The sequence below is a fragment of the Asterias amurensis genome, chromosome 17 (genome assembly GCF_032118995.1).
Source record: "Asterias amurensis chromosome 17, ASM3211899v1".
In the NCBI taxonomy this organism is placed as follows: domain Eukaryota; kingdom Metazoa; phylum Echinodermata; class Asteroidea; order Forcipulatida; family Asteriidae; genus Asterias; species Asterias amurensis.
This window is the reverse complement of record NC_092664.1, coordinates 11710309-11738085: the sequence shown is the minus strand read 5'-3', so window position 1 is coordinate 11738085 and position 27777 is coordinate 11710309. Positions and strand designations below refer to the sequence as shown.

At 39.6% G+C, this 27777-nt stretch overlaps 2 protein-coding genes across 2 annotated transcripts; one reads left to right on the top strand and one right to left on the bottom strand.

Annotated features, from left to right (window-relative positions):
- Positions 1-1571: 1571 nt before the first annotated feature.
- On the top strand, positions 1572-26525 carry LOC139950114 (tRNA (cytosine(38)-C(5))-methyltransferase-like). Its single transcript, XM_071948741.1, has 10 exons — positions 1572-1740; positions 3259-3519; positions 5299-5364; positions 17632-17818; positions 20655-20726; positions 21429-21494; positions 23165-23210; positions 24341-24794; positions 25730-25934; positions 26417-26525. Exons 2-10 carry the CDS (start codon positions 3285-3287, stop codon positions 26523-26525), a joined length of 1440 nt encoding a protein of 479 aa, XP_071804842.1. The 5' UTR covers positions 1572-1740; positions 3259-3284.
- On the bottom strand, positions 6627-13255 carry LOC139950045 (uncharacterized). Its single transcript, XM_071948676.1, has 5 exons — positions 13065-13255; positions 11710-11831; positions 10807-11075; positions 7817-10073; positions 6627-6832 (listed from the first exon to the last, which is right to left on the bottom strand). Exons 1-5 carry the CDS (start codon positions 13253-13255, stop codon positions 6627-6629), a joined length of 3045 nt encoding a protein of 1014 aa, XP_071804777.1.
- Positions 26526-27777: the final 1252 nt, after the last annotated feature.

Here is a 27777-nt window from a genome sequence, read left to right as displayed (position 1 = left end):
TGTAGAGCTTAGCTCTAAGAATGTCATTTAGCCTTCAAGAAAGACTCTGTGAGGGTCGAAATGTCATGCGGTTAAAGTCTGCCTCGATTGTCGTCACAAAAGGGGAGGCGGAGTCACCCCACACACTTTTTTCTAAAAACATATAAGCCGTTAAAAATTATTTTATTGTTCAGAAACAAATACTCTAATGTTTTAAGAAGAAAAAATTATATTTCCAGATGACTATAACTATTTTTTACATGTATACCATTGTAAGCAGTTTGCACTATTATGACATAAACACAACACACCAGATGGGATTAAAATAAATCTGGTACAGTCGTACGACAATGGTTTGGCTTTGTGCCAGATCCGGGTTCATAAGTTCTTGTTTGTGCGAACAGACAGTGCGAAAAAAATACATTACAATAATTACAGGTTTAAAATGGCTCTGCAATGCCCGAGGACGATACAATAATAATAGTCATTGGATGGATACTCAATTGGTCACTGTTTGTGACTATCCAGAAAACTTCCCAAATGAATGTTCTTCGACAATCACCGTGACCGTCGCTGTCGCAGCGTCGTCTCGGTTTGAGCATGGACCATGGTTTGAGCATGTTGTCAGTAAGTCCTGAACGGAGCTACTCTAAACACAAGATGACAGCCTGGATGACACATGCTGCGTCACCTTGACCCGTGGGATTGAAAAACATGTAATTCTGCACATCAAATGTTATTATTATTGGTTTATTAAGAAACATTCAAACATCGCAGCCGAAGGCTGAATTAAGTTTAAAACACAGGGATATAATTATAAAAATAGATGTTAAAAATAACAGAAAAAACATTAAGAAATACATCTGCAAACATGTTGAAGAATTAACCCATATAGTAAAAACTACTAAGTGCAAATTCTAGGGCCAATGATTGACCCTTGGGGACACCCTGAAATTTATCCGAAAGTCTACCCCTAAGAGAAACTATGCCACCACAAGGTGAAATAGGATGCCGAATTATTATAAAAAGCAGCAGATGAGTGAAGCGCTATACGCCTTCTTTAATATTAATTTTATGCATGAGGTACGTCACAATGCTAATCCAAAACGAGGCGATGGGCGCAGCCACTGCAAGTGATGGGGGACGTGCCCCATAGCCCCATTTTGGGTAAAAATTATGACGTCATGCATAAATATTAAGAAAGGTTGCTTGATGTAGTTTTCTCTACTTTGTGGGCCATACCGTTTCAGGGCTATTCTTGTTTATACGCCATTGAAAACAACAGGAATGTTTGCTTAGACCTCAATATGACGGGAATTTTTTAGGTGGTGGAGGAAAGATTAATATGAGTGAATATTCATAGGAACTGCGTGAAAACAAAACTGCGAACTTTGTTTGGTTAAATTCTCTGTCATTGATGAACTATGCCCCAGAAAGTTTTCATGTGACCATGGTGTTTCGCAAAGAGTCCAAATGTAATAGACACAATGTTTGCCAAGTTTACGGCTGTTTTTCTGGTCCAATCACAAACATCGTGAACTTCAGAGATAACCGTCTGACAACTGCACGTGACTTACATGTTATTGTTGTAATGTTAGTGTGTGGTCAATATAAGGAGAACTTGTTAGGGCGACGTGGCAGAGCTCGGAGGGGTCGACTAGAACGAGTCAGTCAGTCGCATACGGTGTTGCGAAGTAGAAAACGCTGTAAATAAGTTCGTGGAGCAGGACATAAGTTGGAGTTAAAGTTAAAGTTAAAGCCGTAAGTCGAAGTTCACTGTACATGTTAAGTATAATTTGATAATTCTCGCATTTTATAGGCTAAGTCCCTATATGACATTCTGCTTGCATATGAATTGAGGAATATTTCGGTGTATAACTTTTATAGTGATTGGATTGTTGACAAGATAGATAGAGATAGTGTTGCCGGTTGCAAAAGCTTTGGCTAGAACACCAGCTAGTAGTGGAATTTTTCTAGTCAAAATTACACCTACTGAATGTCACACCAAGATGCAATTAGATATGATTCCTTAAGTAAAATTGGCCCCGATGTAAGATTTGCATTCCGAGAGTAGGCCTACGTAGGTTGACTTGTGCGTAAAGCGCTCGCCTCTCACCAAGGTGACACCGGCGGTCTCAGAGCTCCAGATTACCAAATACGGTAGTATTGCGTCATGCCGTGCCTGCGCACACCAAGCGAAAGTAGTCGATTTTAGCGCCGTGCCGAGTACACTCTCGTAGTAGACTTAGGGACAAGTCGTTTATTGTCCCACGCAGTGAGATAGTCGAGTTGCAACGGTGCTCTCCGTGCGCGAACTGCTGGTTGCGCAACTACTGCGCTGCCCGACTCCAGGCAGCTCGTAGTATAGTCGCGCAACCAGCAGTTCGCTGCAACTCGACTATCTCACTACGTGGGACCATAAACGACTTGTCAACAAGTCTACTCTCGTAGTTGTCATGGCGGCGCCCATATCGTGTGGTGAACGAGTGAAGCGTATGCGACAGTATTGTGAAAAAAGTAATCACATTTATAATAAGTATTTGAGGAGTGGGAATTACAAAGAAGGTTCTTCTGAAAGCCAGAAAAGGGTTTTGGGTTGCCCCTCGGAAAAGCACTCGTACGATAACAAAACAGGTCTCGAAGATTTATTCGTGGCGGTAGGGGGGACGGGGACTCACGCCCGCAACGACAGCATGCTACGTCATCCCGGAGAGCTTGGCACGCCAGAGATCTGAGACCGTGATTACTGCGTGCCGAAATCTCCGATGACGTCACCCGGAGCTCTGAGACCGCCGGAGCGCTGAGGCCGCCACACCGGCCAGGGCCATACAAATGTGAGTTGAGTTGTGCGTTGGTTTTCTGCTGTTCCACGAGGTTTTCCAGACTATCCGGTTTTCCTTCCTCGGGGAAAATCAAACACTTTCGATCTTGGCTGTGCTGCGTGGTCCTAATGGGTTGATGTGGCTGGCAGCCAAAGGCGCCCTTGCATGCCTGCTTCTCGAACACATTGTAGCCGCATTCTTCGCAATTCAGCTCTTAGCTGCGAGTGAGGATGATTAGCCCCCCCCCCTCAAATATACTTCCCTACGAAAGCGAATGCGAATATGAAGCGAACTTGACGTGAATTGCCCGTCGCAAGTCTGTTTTCGCAGCGAATGCAATGTTTCACAAAAGAAACATCTCGTGAGTACAAGATTCCAATCGTTCAAACCAGTTCATCACAAGCCATATATAATTGTCTGTATAATTTCTATTGTTTTCAATCCTGACGAAACACAGTACTAATCTGTCAACTCTGAATCAGCATGGGGCTGTTTGTCTTAATCGTGCTTATCATGATTGTGAAGTCTGTAGAGGGCGATGGCTCATCACCTACGTTCAGTGAAAACAATGTGTGCCAAGACACAAGAGAAAAGGTTAACGAGTTGCAAGTATCAGTGTCCGGTTTTCAAGAAAACGTTACTTCTGAGGTACTGGGTATAAGAAGACAGCTGGAACAGCTTGGAGTCCTAGTATCTGCGTTGGCGGAATTCCTTCATGGTAAAGTATCATTTGGTTATAAGAAACATTGACTGTTTAGATCTTTGCTAAAGTGCTAATAATTAATTTATGGAATGAATATTAAAATATATCTCCCACCTATACATTTCCTCAAGCGTACAAACCGTACACATTTTGAATACCCCAATTGAGCTATGTTTTTATAGTTCGAAGTTTAGAAGACAAATTAATGTATATTCATTAATTCCCCTCTGACAGTTTCGCTATTCCTATTGGTGAGAGCGCGTCACGTGTGAGTATTTAAACGGTTGATAATGACCAGCTGCCGTTTATAACCAGTTGTTTTCGGATAGCATTTGTGCGAGTTAGCCAACAACCTCGTTCCTATGGGTGATCGATCTTGCCGCGGCATTTTAGCCCACGGATGCGAGGAAGCACAAATGCATATTATATCCGAAAACTGTCTCATAAAAATGCACCACCGTAGAGAGCTCACGAACGTCGGAAAACGGATTAGTGTTGACAGAGTTTCCTACTTTATTACGCATTTTAACCAAAACGGCATTTATGAATGGGAACAAAAGAGTACGTGACACGTTCTTATAAACACTGGACACTATTGGTCATTGTTAAAGACCAGTCTTCCCACTTGGTGTATCTCAACATATGCACAAAATAACAAACCTGTGAAACCTTGAACTGAATTGGTCGTCGTTACGAGATAGTAATGGAAGAAAAAACACCCTTGTCATACGAATTTGTGTGCTTTCAGATGCTTGATTTCGGGACCTCAAAATCTAATGTATATGAGGTCTCGAAATCAAATTCAAATACTTCAGGGGAAAATGATTTTTTTTCTCGAAAACTTACTTCAGAGGGAGCCGTTTCTCACAATGTTTTATACTATCAACAGCTCTCCATTGTTTGTTACCAAGTAAGTTTTATGCTAACAATTATTTTGAGTAATTACCAATAGTGTGCAGTGCCTTTAAACTCGGGTGAGCCCCTGACCTGACAACTAATCGAACGGTCACTCGCCCTCTCGTGGTGACGTCATGCACCTCGGGCCAGCCCCAAGTGACCCGTTCCACAAGCAGGGCACTGGGGGCTGACCGGGGTGAGCCCCTGTATAATGGGGTCGAAGCTATTCGAACGTACCCGTTGTTGTTTACATCATAAGTCTTCTTGCCTGACTCTAATTAAAGATACCTCTCCATAGAACCAGGCTAGTACAGCTGTAGCAACGGAGAGAACCGCAACGACGGAAACAGGTAAGGGCATTGTGGCTTTATCGAATGTAATACATGTGTCTAGTAGCTTGAGTTGAGGTAGTGAATGATGGTGAACGTCAACCCTTAGGTCGTGGGTTCAAATCCTGCAGATATCAGATACTTTAAATGGAATGAAAGGTGGAAATGTTAATAATTTTGAATGGCCCCTAAACTAAAAACAATATTGACTATGTGGTAAGTTTATTGTTAGCATTGGTTGCCACAGCGTTCGACCACAATATGACAAGATCACAGCTACAACTCATGTTGATATTCCCTCTCTAAACTGATGACTCTTTTTTCTTCTTTAAAAAGTAGGCCTACCAATATTTTTTTTTATTTTTATGATTAAAACACACAAAGAAGGGTTTCGTTTGTACCAAGTAGAAATAGTTATACTTTTCCCGCGAATTAAGACATTCCTAATAATAAAGTCACATAAATCATACAGCAAGGACTTTCTTATGCATAAACCATGCAAACAGTTTTTGGTTTACTTCCTAAATCCATATTAACATGAGGTCTTCTTCCCTGACTCTAATTAAAGATACCTCCCCAATGAACCAGGCTAGTACAGCTGTAGCAACGGAGAGAACCGCAACGACGGAAACAGGTAAGGGCATTGTGGCTTTATCGAATGTAATACATGTGTATATTAGCTTGCGGTAGTGAACGATGGTGAACGTCCACTGCCTTTAAGACAAATAAGTAGCATGTGACGAATAAGCATGGAGGTAGAATAAGTAACCGGTGTGGCGGTTTCAGTCTTCCGCCGTGTTCAGTTTTCCGGGACCCAGTAAAGCATAATAGCAAGTGACTTCTTTCGCTTGCTGTGCGCAGGCGTCGCATGACGTAATGTTACCGTATTTGGTCATTCAGAAAACTGAACACGCCGGAAAGTTGAAACCGCCACACGTCCTTAATGTACAATGAATCATTTAAAGGAGCACGTTGCTTTGGATCGGACGAGTTGGTCTATAAAAAGCGTTTGTAACCGTTTTTTACAAAATGCATATGGTTAGAAGATGTTTTAAAAGTAGAATACAATGATCCACACAAATTTGCCCCGAAATTGCGTGTTTTTCCCTTTACTGTGCGAACTAACACGGTCGGCCATTTATGGGAGTCAAAAATTTGACTCCCATAAATGGCCGACCGTGTTAGTCGACGAGGTAAAAGGAAAACCGTGCAATGTCGAGGCATGTTTGTGTGGATCATTGTATTCTACTTTTACAACATCTTTCTACTTATTTGCATTTTATAACAGACGGTTACAAACGCTTTTCAAAGACCAACTCGACCGATCCAAGGCAACGTGTTCCTTTAATGGTCAACATTCAATTTTTACGTACTTAAAGCCATTATACACTTTCGGAACAGAAACAAAAATCACAGACAGGGTTTACAGAAGGTAATGGTGAAAGAATTCTCTTGAAATATTATTCCATGAAATGCTTGACTTTTTGAGAAAACAATAAAACAATATTAATTTTTAATATCGAGAATTACGGATTTATTATAAACACATATCATGACACGGCGAAACGTGCGGAAACAAGGGTGGGTTTTCCTGTTATTTTCTCCCGACTCCGATGACCGGTTGAGCCTAAGTTTTCATAGGTTTGTTATTTTATATAGAAGTTGTGATACACGAAGTGTGGGCCTTGGACAATACTGTTTACCGAAGGTGTCCAATGGCTTTAAGGTCAGAGTCAAATTTCCGCCTGAAAGAAGGACTAGCAATGCATTTAAGCGGAGACAAATCTTTGTGCAGACTTAAACTCTTTCAATTAATAAGCAAAATAATCGCTGGCCTAGCAATTTATAAGGTGAGAATAAAAAGACCTTGCCTTGGAAGTGCTGTTCAAAATCTGACTAAAGATGTGTACTTTCGGTTTTGGTATTAATTATGCCTGGTGGTTGTTGTGTAATTGTGGATTTCTTCTGTTTCTGTTGCCTCCATTGATGTATCTTCTGTCCCCAAAGCCCGCGTATTCTTTCATTGAAGCAGAAGGCAAAGAAGATGAAGACTCCTTGGAGATAGTTGAGGATGAGGTAGATGTAGGAGAAGGGGAGGATACCTGTAAAGGATTCACTTAAGAAGCCAAAGAGCCATGTAACACCCATGAGGAAACACAGCTGTTGGTGAAGATTATATAAATATATTGTTTATCTTTTTGTAGAACTCTCAAGTGGGAGCTGATAACACCAAAGCCATGGAACATGAGTAAAATTCCCTGATGGCACAGACTGGATCGTTCTTCACTAAATCTCATGGGGCCATTCCGTGTCAATTCATTGCAATGTTGGACCTGACCGTCACAAATTGAAATGAAATGGTGTGCTGATATTGACACCAAGATGAACCCTAAATTCACAATTTTAATGTTACTCAGTTCAATATTAGAGAATTCTTTTCCATTCAAGCATTCACAAACTGAGACTGGAATGAATCTGGGTCATATTCTTAAAGAAATATTTGGCCATCTGTTAATCACGCTAAATTTGTCTCTAAATCAATCTTTAGCACCAGTTTACAAAACAGCACACGGTACAGATAAAAACCTTAAATAAATTGTATTGGTTTAAAGGGAAGGTACACGTTTGGTAATAAACATATATTAACAAATATTCAAAAACAAATATTAACTTAAAAACTGACATGGTTACGAGCATTGGAGAGCTGTTGATAATATAAAACATTGTGAGAAACAGCTCCCTCTGAAGTAGCATAGATTTTGAGAAAGAGGTAATTTCTCACTAAAATAATAAAAGACTTCTAACCAGAAGTCTTTTATTCGTATCTGAAAGCACACTAGTTCGTCCAACAAGTGTATTTTTTCTCTCATCATTTTCTCGCAACTTTGATGACCAATTTAGCTCAAATTTTCACAGGTTTGTTATTTTATGCTTATGTTGGGATACACCAAGTGAGAAGACTGGTCTCTGACAATTACCAAACATCCTTCCCTCTAACGGTAAATTTGTGCTGCTTAATTTATGAACATAAATAATGTTCAGTTCTTCCCACAAGAGGGCAGAAAAAGACAGGTGCACTCTTCAACTCACCTTTGTGTATATAATAAGCTCTTCCATAACAGCGTCTCTTGTCGTTCGCTTCCTGACCTTCCTGCTAGCCTTTTGAGATCTTCTGAGCCTGACTAACGTAAAAACGTACAGGCAAATATTCAGCAGCAAACTGGCTGCTACTGGTACCACGAAGGCAGCCAGACGAGCTGTAACATCAGTGATCCAACAAATATCACCCTCAGCATAAATCAAGGACAGGCTGGTGCAGTTGCAGAACTGCAAGGCCAGACAGACACTGATGATAATCAAAGGAATCCCCCATGCAATGATCATACACACGATAAACGTTTTATCGCTTACGTGTCTTCGCACTAAGGAGCTGAACGTACGAGCGACGTTGCCAGAAATGACAGTCATCCAGCTGAAAGCTGACAGCCAAAAGTAATGGGCCATAACCGCAGCAACCAAACACAAGGTGTGGTTCCGTTGTAGGTATCCAGACAACATGAACAAGGCCAGAGCAGCAAAGAGAGCAGCAGTTAGGCTCATTGTACATTTACCTACAAGGTTTCTCAGCTCTTTAAAGACACAGTATGTGAAAAACGAAGCCATGAGTGCAAGCAATGACACGCAGTTCCCGACGAAAGCAACTATTCGCCGTATCAGTGGTTCCAAGCCGGCTTCAGATAGGAAGGAACAAATTAGAGCTCGGCCATCAGAAAGGATGACGTATTGATCAGGAGAAAAGGTCATTCCCGTTTCTGGTAATTCTATCAGTTCATCTGAGACGTTACGAAATTCTACTTGGTCAAAGATAAGGAGAGACTTGCAGCTGAGCTCTGTGACCCTGAGACAAGAAGTTGGTGAAGCTGTCTTGGAGAAAAGACCGTCAAAAGTTGGCTCGTACGTGGCGACATTTAGCAAGGTTCCATTGCTGATACCGGGAAATACTTCTTTTCCTTCTATGGTGTAGTTTGGGCAGACACCGGAATCGGCAAGAGGAAACGGCAGATAGAGGTTAAGCATCTCGATTTGACAAGATGTAAATGGATTTTGGATGGTACGATTGTCTCGGGTTGATTCGAAGAAGATTTCGATTGCCATTTCAAGATTAAGCGTCTGTTCCGACGTTATCATGAGAACAAAGACATGTGAAGTGGACGAGTTGGTTTCGGTCTTAAAGAAGAACTGAGTGATATCCCTAGATGAGATATTCATTCTAAGTCGATCATACAGACATTGCAAAGCAGTTGTGGTGTTACTCTCAGTCCATGATGGGAGTTCAGTTGGCATGGGTACGCATTCATCTCCACTGATTTGGTATCCCTTGGAACACGTCAATACCCGGCACCTTTCAAAGAAAGGGTCATAGATTTGACCTCCAGAACAAGCGTCACGGAGGGAGGAAGATGATAAATCAAACAGAACCTCGATTGTTACGAAGCCGTCGATTGGATTACAATGAACAGCACAGGGTCCCCAATGAAACGGAGTACATGAAAACACGCAGTGTATTTCTAGGCATGAGTCTTGGGGCACCACATGCTCCCCGTTGCACAACGCACAGTGAGGGTTCCGGTACCTGATTCTATTCTCACTGGCTGTGATCGGTGCGTAGTACTCCTTGCATGCTCTCTCAATGTTACTACCGTGGAATTCAACGGTGCATGTATCTACAAGGTGAGCAGGGCACTCCCGTATAGCCACATGACCCGGCGGTACCGTAATCGCCCAATCTTCCGACGGAAGGGACTGATTAAGACCAGGGTGAACCAGCCATGGTGTGTCCGAATCGGCAGTGGCAGCCGCTTTCCATCCCTGCAGCCCACTCAAAGACATCCCATTGCATAAAGCACAGTATACATTCTTATAATCTACACCTCCTTCATCAAACACCGGAAGTGATCCAATAACGTCAGTATAATTCGATGGTTTCTCACATAGTTTGCGTGTACCGGAGTCAGTCCAATCGCTAGGGCAACGACTGACCACCACAAAGCCCTTGTATGTGAACTGACTCCCTGGTAGCCATGCACAGTCGTACAGCTCAGCTATCAAGTTTAGTTGCTGCGTAAGACTCGATCCTCGTTTACTGCACTTCTCCGCGTAGTCGTAACAACAGTCGTCGAATAAAACACAGGCGTCATCACACTGGCAGTACTGGAACTCGGTTTTCTCACTTCTTGTTGGATGTATTTGTTGGCAGTCGTCGCCACACAGTTGCTTGGTCCCACACAAGTACGCAGTCTCGTCATAACCACTCACACCTTCATACAATAATAATACATTCAACTATTATTTCAATAGGAGACTTTGGAACGCTAGGTGGCAGCAGACTTACCAGGTAATTGTCCATTGCTTACGTAGTTCTGATCACGCGCACATTACAGAAAACAATGGATTTTACCTGGTAAGCCTGCTGCCACCAAGCGTCCCGAAAGTACACCATTGGGACCAACTTTTTAACGTTTAACATTACATAAACACAGGTGTGACTGTAGTAAGAGGGTACGGATACAGTTTACAACGTTACGGTACAGACAACGTAAACATTGGTCACACTTCGGATCTTTCGGTAAGTGACCCGGATCCAGGTTCCGTTTGACCAGAAATTGTATTACAATGACACCGAAATTAGATAAAATGACGAAATAAAAATGAAAGAAAAAACACCCTCGTCTTACGAAGTTGTGTGTGCTTTCAGATGCTTGATTTCGAAACCTCAAAATCTAATTCTGAGGTCTCGAAATCAAATTCGTGTAAAATAACTTCTTCCTCGAAGACTACTACACTTCAGAGGGAGCAATTGTTTTATACTATTTAAATGTTTTATACTATCAACCTCTCCCCATTACTTGTTAATAAGAAAGGTTATGCTTTTAATTATTTTGAGTAATTACCATTAGTGTCCACTGCTTTTAATATAGCTGTTGTACTTACTAGTAAAGCATTCAACAGTAGCGTAGTTTGTACATTCTCGGAGTGTGAGATGTTGACATGTAGAGATGCTGCTCTCATTTCCAACACAACCTATGTCGACAGAGAGTGTGTAATTCGGTCTGTGGTTTAAGCCCACTTCATCAAAGGCAGCATTTCCTGTTTCAACGGCATGGTCTGCAAAACCCAACTCATGGCAGGCAACTCGCCCGGTTTTCAAAGATGGAAAGTCAGCAGGTGTGTTGCTGCAAATTGCACCCCATTCGTACATATCACTGCACCGTCCCTGTATTATACTCATCCCTTGAGGTCCTTGGTGGAAACCCTCTACTAATCTCAGCTCAAAATCTGGCATTCCTAAACATATAAAATAAGGATACTATGGATAATGTCATAACCATTGGAAGCAGTAACAATATTCATAACAAAATAGATAGTATTTGTTTTTCTTTTCTATGACACTTGGTGGCAGCAAACTTTATCAATAAACATGGGTGCGTTCGTTTATTTTCCCTGGGTCTACCCCGCGGTGCTCGCTCGGGTGAGCCCCTGACAAGCAGGGCACTTGGGGCTGACCCGGTTGATCCCCTGGAATGACGTGAAAGCTATTCTAACACACCGGGCCGTCCAGGGTTGACCCAGGGAAGCTAAACGAACGCACCCTACAAAAACAACACCAACAACAACCGATTATTGGAAATGCCTCTACTCGCGCAAACCCAATAAATATGTCTTGGTGCGCCACTGAAACTAAGTTGAAGTACTCTCAATTTTACCCAATAGTAATCCCTAAAAGTGAAATGCGAAAAGCACCGCTTATTATACAAACTTTAGACCTCGAATTTTATCACACTGATATGGATGGGCTTTAAAACAAAATGGCAAAATACAGAATGAACAAGATCTATACACTATAAAAAAACTCAAGGGTCAGATTGGACCCGGACTCCGGGTGTGGGTCAGCATGACCTGGAATATGTATCAAACTGACCCGGAACTGTGTCAAACTGACCCGGAACTGTGGCAAAATGACCTGGAACTGCGACAAACTGACCCGGAATTGTAGCAAACTGACCCCGAACTGTGGCAGACTGACCCGGAACTGACCCGGAACTGTGTCAAACTGACCCGGAACTGTGTCAAACTGACTCATTCAAAATCTCTATTGAATCCTGTCTCCAAGGTCAGCCTGACCAGGTGAGTCCCAAGCACACTGGAACACACAGAATCCCGGTCAATTCTGACCCGGGAGTGTTTAAAGGCAGTGGACACTATTGGTAATTAATCAAAATAATTATTAGCGTAAAACCTTACTTGGTAACGAGTAATGGGGAGAGTTTGGTAGTATAAAACATTGTGAGAAACGCCTCCCTCTAAAGTGGAGTAGTTTTCGAGAAAGAAGTAATTTTCCATGAATTTGATTTCGAGACCTCAAGTTTAGAATTTGAGGTCGCGAAATCAAGCATCTGTGAAAGCACACAACTTCGTGTGACAAGGGTGTTTTTTTTCTTTCATAGTTATCTCGGAACGACGACCAATCGAGCTCAAATTTTCACAGGTTGGTTATTTTATGCATATGTTGAGATACAGCAAGTGAGATCTTTGGCAATTACCAATAGTGTCCACTGGCTTTAATATCAGTCGCGATTCTGACATGACCGCAGCTGGATGTCCTGTGGATCCGTCGCAGTGTGAAACAATTAGAACCGCGGGAATTTGGAATTGTTGTGCGGTATACTTGATACTTGATACTAAATGAAGTTATCCCTTTACAGCTGGTAAAAGCTAAACTGGGATGGTGTGCTGTGCAAGACGCTGTGACCAGTGGTGCAATAAAAGTGTAGGACAAGACAAAATGAACATTATATACACTGTACGTTGGAGGGAGAAACTATAGAGGAATCTGTTGTACACTTGCGGACCCATTACCCGGATCTCCGGAAGGATTGCAAGCCTAATTAATGCTTGGATAGAGCGGTATAGCCTGAATCAACAGTTGGTAAGAGTATCGTTTTGTATTTTGATCTAACTACCTATCATCTGAGAGGAGGAGTATACGGTACTTTTATTTTACTGTACCCTAAAAAGTTGTGGCAAAATGTGGCACACGGAATACACAGTTGTCAATTATTATTTACGGTTGCAGGGTGGACCGCTGAGAAATTTCAAATACATAAATGTTGCAGCGGCAACCCAAGGGTGCAGTTAGACTTGATGACAAGTCGTTAGGCGCTGCCTATTTGCTTCTAACACACATTCTGTCATTCATGCAACAGTCACAGTGCGATTATAAACATGCAACGGTCGCAGGGTAGCGCGTGGCAGCTCTAATAACGTGGTAATTACCACCATTGATCTCCATTATACTGGAGATCAATGATTGCCACTGACTCACACACCCATACTGGGATCGAGGATGAGTGTACCGTTCCCGTAGCTATAACTACACCGCTCTTAACAATTACCGTCTTGACTTTAAGATTAGGGTGCAGTTTGCGTGATCTCGTCAAACCCGAGTGATCGCGGCCAAAAGCCATAATTATAGAGCCCGGCTTTCAATTATTCCAATACCCGCTTTCAAAATAAAGGACTTTAGGCTTTTAGCTTTCTTAAATAAGGGTACAATGCTCGTGGAGACTTTTGTATTTTTGGCGAGCTGCAGAGCAGTGCGATCGAGCCTATGTAATACCAATTTCCGTCCGGCGTTCGTCCGTCCGGCCGTCCGCGTTAAAGTTTTGGAAAGTGTTAAAGTTTGTGGTTTAAGTTTGAGTCTTTGAGTTGAGATGTTTTTGGTATAGTATATAAGCCAAAGTGAAATTGTTATATACAAATGCCAGTCATATTCTGTAATTTTTAGCTATGTTTTCAAATAAAAGAAATTGGAATAACAAAAAGTATTAAAATTATATTACAGCTTTTGGAGTAACAAAAAAGTAAGAGTTTTTTTTCAGGCTCAAACATTGACATCTGGACTTAAAAGAAAGAAACTCAAATTAAAATCTTAAAGTTTTGAAATAATTTGTTCAAACCAAAATCAAAGTCTCTGTCACTGGTTCCAGTTGAATGAGTTGAAACAATGAAAAACATAAATGATCATAACTCCTGATTGCAATGATGTACTGACTTGAAACTTAAGTAAGATATTGCTTCTTACATGTGGATTCATATGAAAAGAGATAACCCAAAGAATTAATCACATGTTTCAGTTGAATGAGCTAAAACATTGAAAAACATGAAATGGTCATAACTCCTTATTGCAATGATGTACTGACTTGAAACTAGATTCATATGAAAAGATAAAACTCAAAGACTTAATCGCTGGTTTCAGTTGAATGATCTAAAACAATGAAACATGTTCATAGACTTTACTCCTGAATTCAATGATGAACTGACTTCAAACTATTGCTTTTTACATATAGCTTAATGAAAAGATAAACCTCTCTTTGAGCATCACTGGTTCCAGTTGAATGAGCTGAAACAATGAAAACCTTAAATGGTCATAACTCCTGATTGCAATGATGATCTGACTTGAAACTTAAGTCAAATATTGCTTTATACATGTGGATTTATATGAAGAGATTAAACTTAAATAATTAATCGCTGGTTTCAGTTGAACAATGAACAAATTGATCAGGCATAACTCTTTATTTCCATGATGTACCAACGTCCCCATCAGTTGATCAAATGATTGGTTTTTCTGTCAGTCATTGGTTCTATCTGGTGATCGGCAGCTCGCCATGACAGCTTAGCTGTTCTAGTTAAACTTAGGCTAGTTCAAAGATTTCCCGGGGTCTCTGCACAACGACAATTACAATATTTCCCAAACAACAGATTACAAAGTGGGCAGTTCAAACACAGTTCAAAGACCTGAGTGGGGAAACCACGTGTTGCCCTCATCTCCGAAATGGGGTAAAAAAAGTTGAGTTGATACTGTTTATTAAGAGTTTGATGCTGACCCCATAGATAATATAGTACATACATTATTTATATCAAAAGGTTTCACATTAAGTCAATTAAGTATGCTAGTGCCGGACGAAGGGCTCTAGGGTGCTCTAAATGTAAGAATGTTTGATAAATTTGCAAAGATCTTTAAAATGACAATGTTTAAAGTTGTACTTGGTGAGCGGATGGCTCAAGATTGCTGAAATGAAAGAATGTTTGAATAATCTGCAAAGGTCATTAAAAAATGACATTGTTTAAAGTTTCACCTGATGAGCGGATGGCCCAAGGTTGCTGAAATGAAATAATATTTGCAATGTTTAAAGTTGTACCTGATGAGCGGATGGCTCAAGGTAGCTGAAATGAAAGAATATTTGCAATGTTTAAAGTTGTACTTGATGAGCGGAAGGCTCAAGGTTGCTGAAATGAAAGAATATTTGAATATAGTTTGCAAAGGTCATAAAATGACAAAGTTTAAAGTTGTACCTGATGAGCGGATGGCTCAATATTGCTGAAATGAAAGAATATTTGAATATAGCTTGCAATGGTCATAAAAATGACGATGTCTTAAAGTGTACCTGATGAGCTGATGGCCCAAGGTTGCTGAAATGAAAAAATAATTGCAAATTTAAAAGTTGTTCCTAATGAGCGGATGGCTCAAGGTTGCTAAAATGAAAGAATATTTGAATATTTTGCAAAAGTCATACAAAAAGACAATGTTAAAAGTTGTACCTGATAAGCGGATGGCTCAAGGTTGCTGAAATGAAAGAATATTTGCAATGTTTAAAGTTGTACCTGATGAGCGGATGGGTCAAGGTTGCTAAAATGACAGAATGTTTGAATATTAATTTTTCAAAGTTCATAAAAATGACAATGTTTAAAGTTGTACCTGATGAGCGGATGGCTTAAGGTTGCTAAAATGAAAGAATGTTTGAATATTTTTCAAAGTTCATAAAAAATTACAATGTTTAAAGTTGTACCTGATGAGCGGACGGCTCAAGGTTGCTGAAATGAAAGAATATTTTAACATTTTGCAAAGGTCATCAAAATGACAATGTTTAAAGCTGTACCCGATGAGCGGATGGCTGAAGGTTGCTGAAATGAATAAATACTTGCAATGTTTTAAGTTGTACCTTATGAGCGAATGGCTCAAGGTTGCTGAAATGAAAGATTATTTGCACTGTTTAAATCTGTACCTGATGAGCGGATGGCTCAAGGTTGCTGAAATGAAAGATTATTTCCAATGTTTAAAGTTGTACCTGATGAGCGGATGGCTCAAGGTTGCTGAAATGAACGAATATTTGCAATGTTTAAAGTTGATCAACTTGCGTTAAAAAGACGTGATTGTTGTTGCATTTGTTTGTTCAATCGAGGCTTTTCTTTTTCGAAATCACTGAAGAATATTGTCGAGTTTGTATCATGAAACCGTTCAGGTGGCTGAATGCCAGTAATTCCACAAGACTAATTATTCACACGATGTCATGTGTTTGTTCACAAAGTGAGGTTATTTTACCTTGCCCTCGTGTTATTGACTTTGCTGCCAATATTTTCAATAAAACTTTCATGAAGAAGCTGCAGTCCTTTTATCTTCACCCTCGTCAGAGTCAGACGACTTCGTGGTCTCCCTTGGCACCGAGCCTGACTCACGCCGTGCGCACAGCGTAAAATTCACGGCGCGTGAGCTCGATCAAACCTTTACGATCCAAGGCAACGTGTTCCTTTAACAAAACAATATTTCAAAATTTTCAAGTAAGTAAAATACCTCTCATAATTAGTTTTACCAAATTTGGTTACATTGATACCAAAAATTGCGACCCTTTCTTGATTTGCACTTATTATGGCTTATTGGCTTTCCATAGTTTTCCAATCTGGGTTGGCAAAAACGTTGCAAAAGACGCAGCCCGCCACCTATCGGTTTTTAATATGAAGCCCGCCACCTATCGGTTTATTTGAACCATTTAAAAAATGGCTGCGCCCAGGGTTTGCCGTGTGGTGGAACTGTACAGTGGTATTGGAGGGATGCATTATGCATTGAAAGGTTAGTGATTAGAGAGGTCCAGTTTAAAATGCTTAAAATGAAAATGGTTAGTCTAGGCTGAATTTCATGATAGAGCTTTCCGAGCTTTACTGCAGAATTCCTTGATTGAGTTAAAGTTGATGGACCTGGCTTATTTTAGAGGTTTTTTTTAGCCCACCTGTGACCTTGTTGTTGTTGAGCTGGCGACAGTGATCATGATGAGACCGATGTTAAAAGCGGAGCCATTAACAATAACAGCTCAACAAGGTGGGCTAGTGGAAGGGCATGAAGGGGGGAAGGAACTACCCACGTAGCCGTGGCGTAACCCTCCTGTCGACTGCACTCCACTGGCAGAGGAGCCGAAGGAGGGTTACGGTCGTTATGGCAACGTAGGAAGGAACAACCGTAAAAAAAAAAAAAATTTAAGCTAGGTTCAACCTATTCCTAGAACACGCCGACAACAAGTTTTAAATACCTTAAAAACGGCAAATAAACCATAGATATATTAGAACTCTGTGCTGTGCTATACAAACAAAAATGTAATGGAAAAACTTTACGAAAAGTGTGAATTTTTAACCAGAAAAAAAACTTGCACGGAAAGCGGGCGGGCCCCATCTTGGCTTAAAAACCGTGTTTGGACCTAGTAAATTTGAAAAAAAAAGATTTGCCCTCAAAGCAAAGGGTGTTTGACCATTGGTGGAATTCAGATCAGACACAAATTGCAATCATTAGGCCTATTTCAAGCAAAACTTGGAGAACCTGCAAAGGTAGAGGTTGTTTTTTATGCTGCCTTTTGAGTGCCGCTGCAACACACAGGGCTGTACACTTCCTAAGGAGTTGAGAAAGATAACAGGAATGTTATTGGCCCAGTGACGTGTGCAATAAAGCGCAATGATACGGTTATTGTAAAAGAACTAGTTACTATTATCATCATTCTGTATCGCTTTCCCTTCTCAGCAAGCCATCTTGAAGCCTCGGTGGTTACCGCTGTTGACATTAATGATCTTGCCAACAAGATTTATCAACACAACTTTCCAGATGTCAACCTCATGCAGAGAAATATTCAGTCTTTGACTCGAGCAGAGTTTACCGCCTTGGACGCTGACATGTTTCTGATGAGTCCGCCATGCCAACCGTTCACAAGGTTTGGAGGAATTTCTTGCTTTAGAATACAGGGTGAGTCAAAAAGAAGTAGACCGAGATTTATGATTTTAAAACAAAACAACAACTGACACTCAAACCCCAAGTGAGGTTGCATATAAATTAAACAAGCATTCTTTCTTGCTTATCTGAAGAGAAAAAAAGAGAAGTTATGCCCGTTTTACTGAAAGCACTCATGTCTGTAGCTGTCCATCTTAATGCTTGACTTAACCTCATCATCTGAGTATAAGTAGGGTAATACAACAGTCACTCATTTGTTTTGTCAAGTATTTTGTGGCCAGCTTGCAAAGTGAACACCTTGATTATAATAGACATAAACTCCTCTCAAGAATGATCTATTTCTTTTCCTCTAATATTATAAGCGGGAAAGATGCTTGTATGCTTTACTGAACTTTGGAGTGTCATTGGTTTGTTTTGAAAAACATCACCAATCCCGGTCAACTTCTTTTTGACTCTCGCAGCTGGAGAGCGGTCTCCCGTAAAAACATCTTCGAGGAAGAGAACACCAAAAACAAGACCTTGTGCCACGTTGAGGATGGTTCTCTTGTAATGTTGAAATAAAAAATAAAAACAATTATTGTTCTGCAGCCTTATTTTTAATGAACAAGGCTGATTAGGTTGCTAAATAAATTAAGCTTTAGCGAATAAGCGATGTTTAAAGACACTGGACACTATTCATTTTTTTTAAGTCGAAGTCATTCAAAATATGTAATCAGTTTTTCACTATTTTTTCGAGACCTAGATGGCCGATCGATCTCAAATTTCTACAGGTTTGTGAGTTTATGTATAATGTGGGATAACATACTGCCAGCAACTGTTTGTTAGCAAAAACAAATCCTGTATTGGTTGTTTAAAGACACTGTACACTATGTTTTAATTGTCAAAGACCAGTCTTCTCACTCGGTGTATCTCAACATATTTTTTATGCACAAAATAACAAACCTGTGAAAATTTGAGCTCATTTGGTTGTCATTGTTGCGAGATGATAATGAAAGGAAAAAACACATTGTCACACGAAGTTATGTGCTTTCAGATGCTTTCAGATGTTTGGTTTCAAGACCTAAAATTCTAAATCTGAGGTCTCGAAATCAAATTCGTGGAAAATTACTTCTTTCTTGAAAACTACGATACTTCAGAGGGAGCCGTTTCTCACAATGTTTTATACTATCAACAGCTCTCCATTACTCGTTACCAAGTAAGTTTTTGATGCTAAAAATTGTTTTGAGTAATTACCAATAGTGTCCACTGCCTTTAAAGATGCTATGTCAGATTTTTTGGCCGATTTGACCCAAAAATTATTTTGATTTAAAATTCAATAGGTATTTTTATTGGGGTCGCGAAAGTTACAAGCTTTCATTTGAGCCATTGCTCGAAAAAGTCCGCCAATTATTAGTAGCAGTGAAATAAAGTGCTCAAAATTAGTTTTTGTCGGGATCCCGACAATATATCACGTGACCAATTCTTATGTGTTTTATAAGAAACGTTTTAAATTTTTGTCATGGTTCCTGACCATTAAAAGTAAAAGTTAAACCTTTTTTTCGTTAGAGCGGGTGATACTCTTTGAAATACCATTCACTCAAAAAAATCTATTTTTTAATGTTTGGGGTCAAAAATCTGACATTTAAGCGATGGGTGCTGCTTGAGTTGAGTACTGATGATGCGGATTAGCTTGGTGGGAAATCCTCATCATCAGTACTTAAGCAGTAAGCAGCATCAGAGTCCAGCTTTCTCCAGGGGCCAATTCCATAGAGCTGCTTAAGCAAAAAAATTGCTTCTAAGCACGAAAAAAGCTTGCTTATTTTACACATGTTACTGGCCAAAATTTCATGCCATATATCTAAGCTTGGGCGGTATCACGATATTATCGAATATCACGATATTAATTTGGAAGTGATTTCGATATTACATGGATTTGGTTTTAATCGAAACATTGATATATCGCGATAATCGCGATATCGATTAAACATCGCATATTTGCAAGCTTAGACATCTTGTACCCCATGGGTTTGGAGTAAAACCAGAAGAATAGGTCATTAGAACGCCTCTCTTATGCTATGACTGTCTTTTCTACAACTTTTACTTGGAGTTTGAAGACTGATGATGTCAAATTTAATTAATCGCGATTATATCGAATATCGCGATATATTGTCGGCGATATATCGTGAATAAAATAAATCGATATCGCCCAAGCTTACATATATCCATTCCAAGTGACTGGTACATGTATTTAGTTGTTGTTTACTTAGCATAAGAACTGAGTGGAGTCTTGTCGGGTAATCTGATTTTACTAAGCAAGGTAGTTCCATAGACCAGGGCAGACCATGGCGAATGAGCTATCCCCAGCCTTCTGTCTAGTTCTAGGAACAGAGAGTCGGGTCTGATCAACTGATGAGTGGAGTCGTTTTAAAGGCAGTGGACACTTGGTTATTACTCAAAATAATTATCACCATAAAACCTTTCTTGATTACAAGTAATGGGGAGAGGTTGATGGTATAAAACATTGTGAGAAACAGCTCCCTCTGAAGTGACGTAGTTTTCGAGACAGAATTAATTTCCCATGAATCTGATTTCGAGACCTCAAGTTTAGAATTTGAGCTCTCGAAATCAAGCATCAGAAAGCACACAACTTTGTGTGACAAGTGTGTTTTTTCTATCATTGTTATCTCGCAAATTCGACAACTGATTGAGCTCAAATTTTCACAGGTTTGTTATTTTATGCATTTGTTGAGAACTGTGAAGACTAGTCTTTGGCAATTACCAATAGTGCCCACTGTCTTTAAATCTTACTTATAAACATCTTGGTTTTGTTTCATCCTCAGGGTTGGTTTGAAAGGAGATAGTGATGATCCACGCACACAAAGTTTCATTCAGCTTCTAGATCTATTACCAAAGCAAGTACCAATGGTTTCTGCAGATCTTATATTGTCTGCAGTTGTTGTCGTTGTGGTCAATTTGTTTTAAATGTTGTTCATCTTTCTAAAAATGATGACAAGGAGTCCTAAGAAGGACCTAGTTGTCAGTTCTATTGGGCCTGGGTCCTATTTCACAAAGGTAGTCCTAACTTAGGACTAGTCCTAAGCAATGCTAAGAGATAGGACCAGTCCTAAGTTAGGATGAGTTAGTGGTCCTAACTTAGAACTGGTCCTATATCTTAGCATTGCCTAGGACTAGTCCTAAGTTAGGACTACCTTTGTGAAATCCACCCCTAATGGTTTATTGTTGCTGCACAGATTTGTGTGCTTTCAGATGCCTAAAATGGGCTTCAGACATGAAGTCTTTTACTATTTGAGTGAGAAACAGCTCTTCTTTCAAAAACTATGTTACACCAGAGGGAGCTGTTTCTCACAATGTTTTATACTATTGCTCACTACCATAGTACCAAGTGAGTTTTTACACTAACAACTATTTTGAGTAGGTACCAATAGTGCAAAGTGCGTTTAAATGTTACGAGGAAACTGACTATCAATGCTTACATGCAAGGGTTTGGAACCTGTGAGATGAAGGAATTTGTTCCACCTTACAAGCACAACAGTCTTTTTAAAGTATCAGTCACTAATATAAGTCTATCTTGTTGTACATGTATTCTCTTTCAGATTATCTAAACTGCCAAGTTATATTCTTGTGGAAAATGTCAAAGGATTTGAGACATCAAATACAAGGTAAGGAGACATGATAGGGGCTCTTACTAGGGGTCAAGGGTTAAAGGCAGTGGACACTATTGGCACAATAGTTACTCAAAATAATTATTAGCATAAAACTTTACTTTGTATTGAGTAATGGAGAGAGGTTGATAGTATAAAACATTGTGAGAAACGGCTCCCTCTGAAGTAGTTTTCGAGAAAGAAGTATTTTTCCACGAATTTGATTTCTAAATCAAGCATGTGAAAGCACACAACTTCGTGTGACAAGGGTGGTTTTCTTTCATTATTATCTCGCAACTTTGACGACCAATTGAGCTAAAGTTTTTACAAGTTTGTTATTTTATGCCAAGTGAGAAGACTAGTCTTTGACAATTACCAATAGTGCCCAGTGTCTTTAAAGGAACATTACAGGATTGTGTTTTGCTAACAAACAGTTGCTGGCAGTATAAGCTCTTTATGTAATCCACCATTATACATAAACTGACAAACCTGTAGAAGTTTGAGATCGATCGACCATCTGGGTCTGGAGAAAATAGTGAAAAACTGTTCACACATTTTGCATGACATCGACTGAAAAAATGTGAATAAAACGCTCACTGAGCGGTAAACTCCAAATGGAAATTTAGTTTTATTTATTTCTCGTCAAATATGACAATTCACACAGAAATATTTCAAGGGATGTTTTATGTAACTGTGTGATCTGAGACAATTTTTTTTCTTACCAATTCTGTAATGTTCCTTTAGGTTTATTTTCCCAGCACTAAATCACTGTTTTGTGTTACTGGAGTCATTGCCTTGGTGCCCCTGAGTCATTGCCTCCGTGCCCCTGAGTCATTGCCTTGGTGCCCCTGAGTCATTGCCTTGGTGCCCCTGAGTCATTGCCTTGGTGCCCCTGAGTCATTGCCTCGGTGCCCCTGAGTCATTGCCTCCGTGCCCCTGAGTCATTGCCTCCGTGCCCCTGAGTCATTGCCTCCATGCCCCTGAGTCATTGCCTCCGTGCCCCTGAGTCATTGCCTCCGTGCCTCTAGTGTTATTTCAGTAGAATTATATTGGCTCGCAAAGAACAAAATTACACTGCATGTCAAAAAGTTAAAAGTGCGAGTGGTGAGGCTGTTTCTTTCCTTGCCCCACACTGTTTTGGGCATATAGTTTTTAAAGGGTAGCATTTAAAGGGTCTATGTACTTTTTTTTCTAACACAAAACATAACGTCCACAGATTTACATTAACCCTACACATTTTGAAGATATGATAGTAGAAAGCTTCCCTTAAAATGTTATTTACTGAGGTGCTGTAGCTTTTGAAAATGAAACAATGTCACAAAAATAATGTTGGAATGTAAAACTGTATTAACCAGTTTTAGGTTTTGGTATGTTATAGTTTAATTTCATCATTGATTAATACATGAAGGTTTTTACATGCTAAAATAATTTTGATCTCACTGAGGCGAAAATTATTTGGGACTTGTTTTACTCATTTCTCAAAGACTACCGAACCTCAGTAAGTTATATTTGGAGGGAAGCTTTCCACTATCATTACTTTCAAACCCTGTAAGTTTAATGTCAATCTGTGGACATTTTAAACAAGCACCCGAATCCTTTAAAGGTCTTACATGTACATTAGTTAAGTAGTCTCAAATTTGACTTTTCAAAGTGTGCTTGGAGTAAAGTGTAATATTTTTGTTTTGAAGGAGTCGCCTCATACAGACGTTGCGACAGTGCAGCTATACTTATCAGGTACGTTTTTCTTAGCTTTGTGTCTGTAAAATAATATTTGAGGCTTTCAACAGAGGTGCCATAAAGTGTTCTTTATCTCCAGGTTGGCTTTAATAGACACAAACTATCACACTATAATAGTGGCTTCAAATAGAGCGTGGATATCCGTCACTCAGTGACGCTGTAACATAAAGGGTCGTTTGATTAGCTTCCCTAGGTCGACCCCGGTGTGCTAATCCAAGTGGCGTATTTTATTTTTTCCAGGACGACCGTGGGCACTAATAAGTACCCCACATTCGTACTAGAAAAGTTGCCTATTTTTTTTCAGGACGAACTGTGCAGAAATTTACGTTCCACCTGGAAAAAAAATACGCATCAAGATGTAACCCTTCTCGTGGTAATGTCAGAGTACCTTGGGCCAGCCCCCAAGTGCCCCTATCCAAAAGCGGGTCACCTGGGGCTGGCCTGAGGTGCTCTGACCTCAACACGAGAAGGGTCAAGTGATGATGCGTATTTTTTTTCCAGGCGGACTGGGGTAAATATCTACACACGTTCGTCCTGAAAAAAATTTAACCATTCAAATTACACACCTCTCTAACTGTATCACTCTTTACAATTTTTTTTTTTAATACTTTTTGAAAGAAACTAAATCTATTTATACATAATTTTATATGTTGATTTAAGGGCACTGGACACCATTGGTAATTACTCATTTAATTGTGAGCATAAAAGCTTACTTGGTAACAAGTAATGGAGAGCTGTTGATAGTATAAAACATTGTGAGAAACGGCTCCATCTGAAGTAACCGTTTTTGAGAAAGAGGTAATTTCTCACTCAAATAGCAAAAGACTTCAGCTGAAGCCTTTTATTATGCATCTTAAAGCACACAAAGTAATGCAACAAGGGTGTTTTTACTTTCGTTATTCTCTTGCAAATTCGTGGACCGATTGAGTCCAAATTTTAACAGCATTGTTATGTTATGCATATGTTGGGATACACCAAGTGAGAAAACTGGTCTTTGAAAATTACCAAAGGTGGCTACGGTGTTAATGGCGGGTATTCTACATGTAGTTTCTGCTGCTGGATAACAAATAAATAAATACAAACAACAAATTTAATAAAAACGTAGTATTCTTTCCCAAACCCAACAGGAGTTCCTCCTCTCCCCTTACCACTTCAACATTTCCAACCAACGCCTTCGTTACTTTATGGTGGCCAAACATCGCCCTCTAGTGTTCGAGTCTACAAACATATCGGATGAAGAGCATAGAGTCTTACAACAGCAGCGGATTTTAGAAGATCCCCCCTGTCATGAAGACAAACATGTTGCTTCGGAAAACTCGTTTGGTTCCAGTGATTCAGTGGAGAAGAATGTAGTGGTTTCATCGTGCAGCTGTTGCAAAGATGAAACAAACTTGGGCGTGGCTAGTTGCAGTCAGAGGTTACGTGACGTAATGATATCTGATCAGGAAGACAGCAGCTCATGTCAGACTGTCAATCCATCCACAAATCAACAATCAACCAGCCATCCTACGGGGGCAAATTCAAAGTCGGACTCGTCTTATTCCAGAAACTCTAGTCCATTAGAGGTACTGGACACGTTTGGTAATTACTCAAGAAATAGATTAAAAAGTTAATTGGTGACAAGCAACAGAGAGCTGTTGAGCGCCATGAGCGTCACTGCGTGACGGATCTGAGTGCTATATAAGACGCCACTATTATTATTATTATTATTATTATTATTATTATTATTATTATTATTATTATTATTATTATTATTATTATTATTATTATTATTATTATTATTATTATTATTATTATTATTATTATTATTATTATTATTATTATTATTATTATTATTATTATTATTATTATTATTATTATTATTATATTATTATTATTATTATTATTATTATTATTACTATTATTACTACTGTTACTACTGTTACTACTGTTACTACTGTTACTACTGTTACTACTGTTACTACTGTTACTACTGTTACTACTGTTACTACTGTTACTACTGTTACTACTGTTACTACTGTTACTACTGTTACTACTGTTACTACTGTTACTACTGTTACTACTGTTACTACTATTATTATTATTATTATTATTAAAAATTCAATATAAACCTGCCGTTAATCTGGGGTTCGTTGGTTCAAGTTCCACTCTAGTCACTCGAGTCCCACTCTAGTAAATATTTCTTTGTTCAACCCCAAAATCAGTATTAAAAATTGTGAGAAACGACTCCCTCTGAAGTAACATAGTTTTTGAGAAAGAGGTAATTTCTCACTAAAATTGAATCTGAGAAAGATTTCTCAGACATCTGAAAGCACACATTTTTGTGCAACAAGGGTGTTTTTTATTTAATTAGTTTCTTGCAGTTTCGATGACCAATTAAGCCAAATATTTTACAGATTTGTTATTTTATGCATATGTTGGGACCCACCAATTATAGTGGATTACAAATAGTGCTTTCACTGCAAGCAACTGTTTTGTTAGCAAAAATCAATTCTGTAATGTTTCTTTAAGGACAGGTCGTGAGGGTGCAGATCCCAGAGACCCTCTGGACTCCCAGAATCCCGATGATCTTCATGGGCATCTTGTAGGAGATTACTTGGAGAATCTATCAGCGGAACAAGAAGAAAGATTCTTACTTCAAGACAAGTTGTTGATGAGGTTTGCTCGTATCATCGATGTGGTTACTTGTCAAGATTGCAACACGAGATGCTTCACCAAAGCGTTAGTTTGCGTTGACTTCTTTTTAACCCACATAGTTTATCAAATTTGATGGGTGGGGATTGAGGTTGCAGGAATCTGGGCGGTCAGGCTGGTGCAGTGGTGTCTTGCTCACCTCCAGGAACCCGGTTCGAGTCCTACCGTGGGCACTATGGATCTTCAGTCCCTATAATTTGACTGCTTGGGTTTTTCCTGGAATACAAGTAACATAGTTTTCGAGAAAGAAGTAATTTTCTACGGATTTGATTTTGAGACCTCAGATTTAGACTTTGAGGTCTCGAAATCAAGCATCTGAAAGCACACAACTTCATGTGACAAGGGTGTTTTTTTCTTTCATTATTATCTTGCAACTTCCACGACCGATTGAGCTCTAAATTTATTAAATATATATATGTATATTAGATGGAGATACACCAAGTGAGAAGACTGGTCTTTGACAATTACCAGTGCCTTTCATGTTTAATTGTTATTTTCATGCCTTACAGATATGGTCATTATGTGGAGGGTACTGGCTCAATGTTGCAAGTGAATTCATCATTGAAGGTGAGTTTTGAAAGTAGTCCATTCTGCTCTACTAATATTAACAACTTATAACAAGATCTCATGTAGCCTATTTCACAATAACCGTCTCAATGTGCTTTACATTAGTGCCCTGATCATTTGGCCAATAATGATTTTTTTTGCTTAGCAGCGCTATGAAATTGGGCCCTGGGCAACCATAGTGCTCCAAAGGCTCTTTCATAAACAATATTTACCCTTGCAGGTACCCATTTATACCCCTGGGTGAAGAGAAGCAATTATAGTAAAGTATTTTGCTCAAGAACACAAGTGTCGCTACCAGGACTCGAACCCACACTGATGACTTAACCACCAGGGCCCAATTTCATGGCTCTGCTTACCGCCGAATTCTGCACTTACGAGCACGATTCCCTGCTTACGTGCAAGCGCCGAATTTCTGCGCTAGCCTTGTAAGCGTAGAATACCTAGTAATGTGAAGTACGCACGCGCAGAAGCCAAAATTCGCCGCTAACCTGTGAAATACGCTTGCCATAAGCACAGAATTCCCTGCTTCCGTAAGCGCCGATTCTGTGCTTACGGTAAGCAGAGCCATGAAATTGGGCCCAGAACTTGAGTTTGATGCTCCTAACTACTCCGCCACGACACCCCACTAGCCAGGCTTCGAGTGGATGACACCCATGCCGTTTAAAGTTTAACCTGATGAGCGGATGGCTCAATATTGCTGAAATGAAAGAATATTTGAATATAGCTTGCAATGGTCATAAAAATGACGATGTCTTAAAGTGTACCTGATGAGCTGATGGCCCAAGGTTGCTGAAATGAAAAAATAATTGCAAATTTAAAAGTTGTTCCTAATGAGCGGATGGCTCAAGGTTGCTAAAATGAAAGAATATTTGAATATTTTGCAAAAGTCATACAAAAAGACGATGTTAAAAGTTGTACCTGATAAGCGGATGGCTCAAGGTTGCTGAAATGAAAGAATATTTGCAATGTTTAAAGTTGTACCTGATGAGCGGATGGGTCAAGGTTGCTAAAATGACAGAATGTTTGAATATTTTTCAAAGTTCATAAAAATGACAATGTTTAAAGTTGTACCTGATGAGCGGATGGCTTAAGGTTGCTAAAATGAAAGAATGTTTGAATATTTTTCAAAGTTCATAAAAAATTACAATGTTTAAAGTTGTACCTGATGAGCGGATGGCTCAAGGTTGCTGAAATGAAAGAATATTTTAACATTTTGCAAAGGTCATCAAAATGACAATGTTTAAAGCTGTACCCGATGAGCGGATGGCTCAAGGTTGCTGAAATGAATAAATACTTGCAATGT

Bases quoted from the DNA above. Each gene is read 5' to 3' on its own strand.
- LOC139950045 (XM_071948676.1), bottom strand. From the start codon at position 13,255: ATGGCTTTTGGCCGCGATCACTCGGGTTTGACGAGATCACGCAAACTG. The intron at 11,076-11,709 runs GTCAGTTTGATA...TTATATGTTTAG, and splicing joins TCAGTTTGACACAGTTCCGG to GAATGCCAGATTTTGAGCTG. The intron at 10,074-10,806 runs GTTGGAAATGAG...TTGAAATAATAG, and splicing joins TCTCTGTCGACATAGGTTGT to TTGAATGTATTATTATTGTA.
- LOC139950114 (XM_071948741.1), top strand. From the start codon at position 3,285: ATGGGGCTGTTTGTCTTAATCGTGCTTATCATGATTGTGAAGTCTGTA. The intron at 23,211-24,340 runs GTACGTTTTTCT...CAAACCCAACAG, and splicing joins AGTGCAGCTATACTTATCAG to GAGTTCCTCCTCTCCCCTTA. The intron at 24,795-25,729 runs GTAATTACTCAA...CTTTAAGGACAG, and splicing joins AGAGGTACTGGACACGTTTG to GTCGTGAGGGTGCAGATCCC.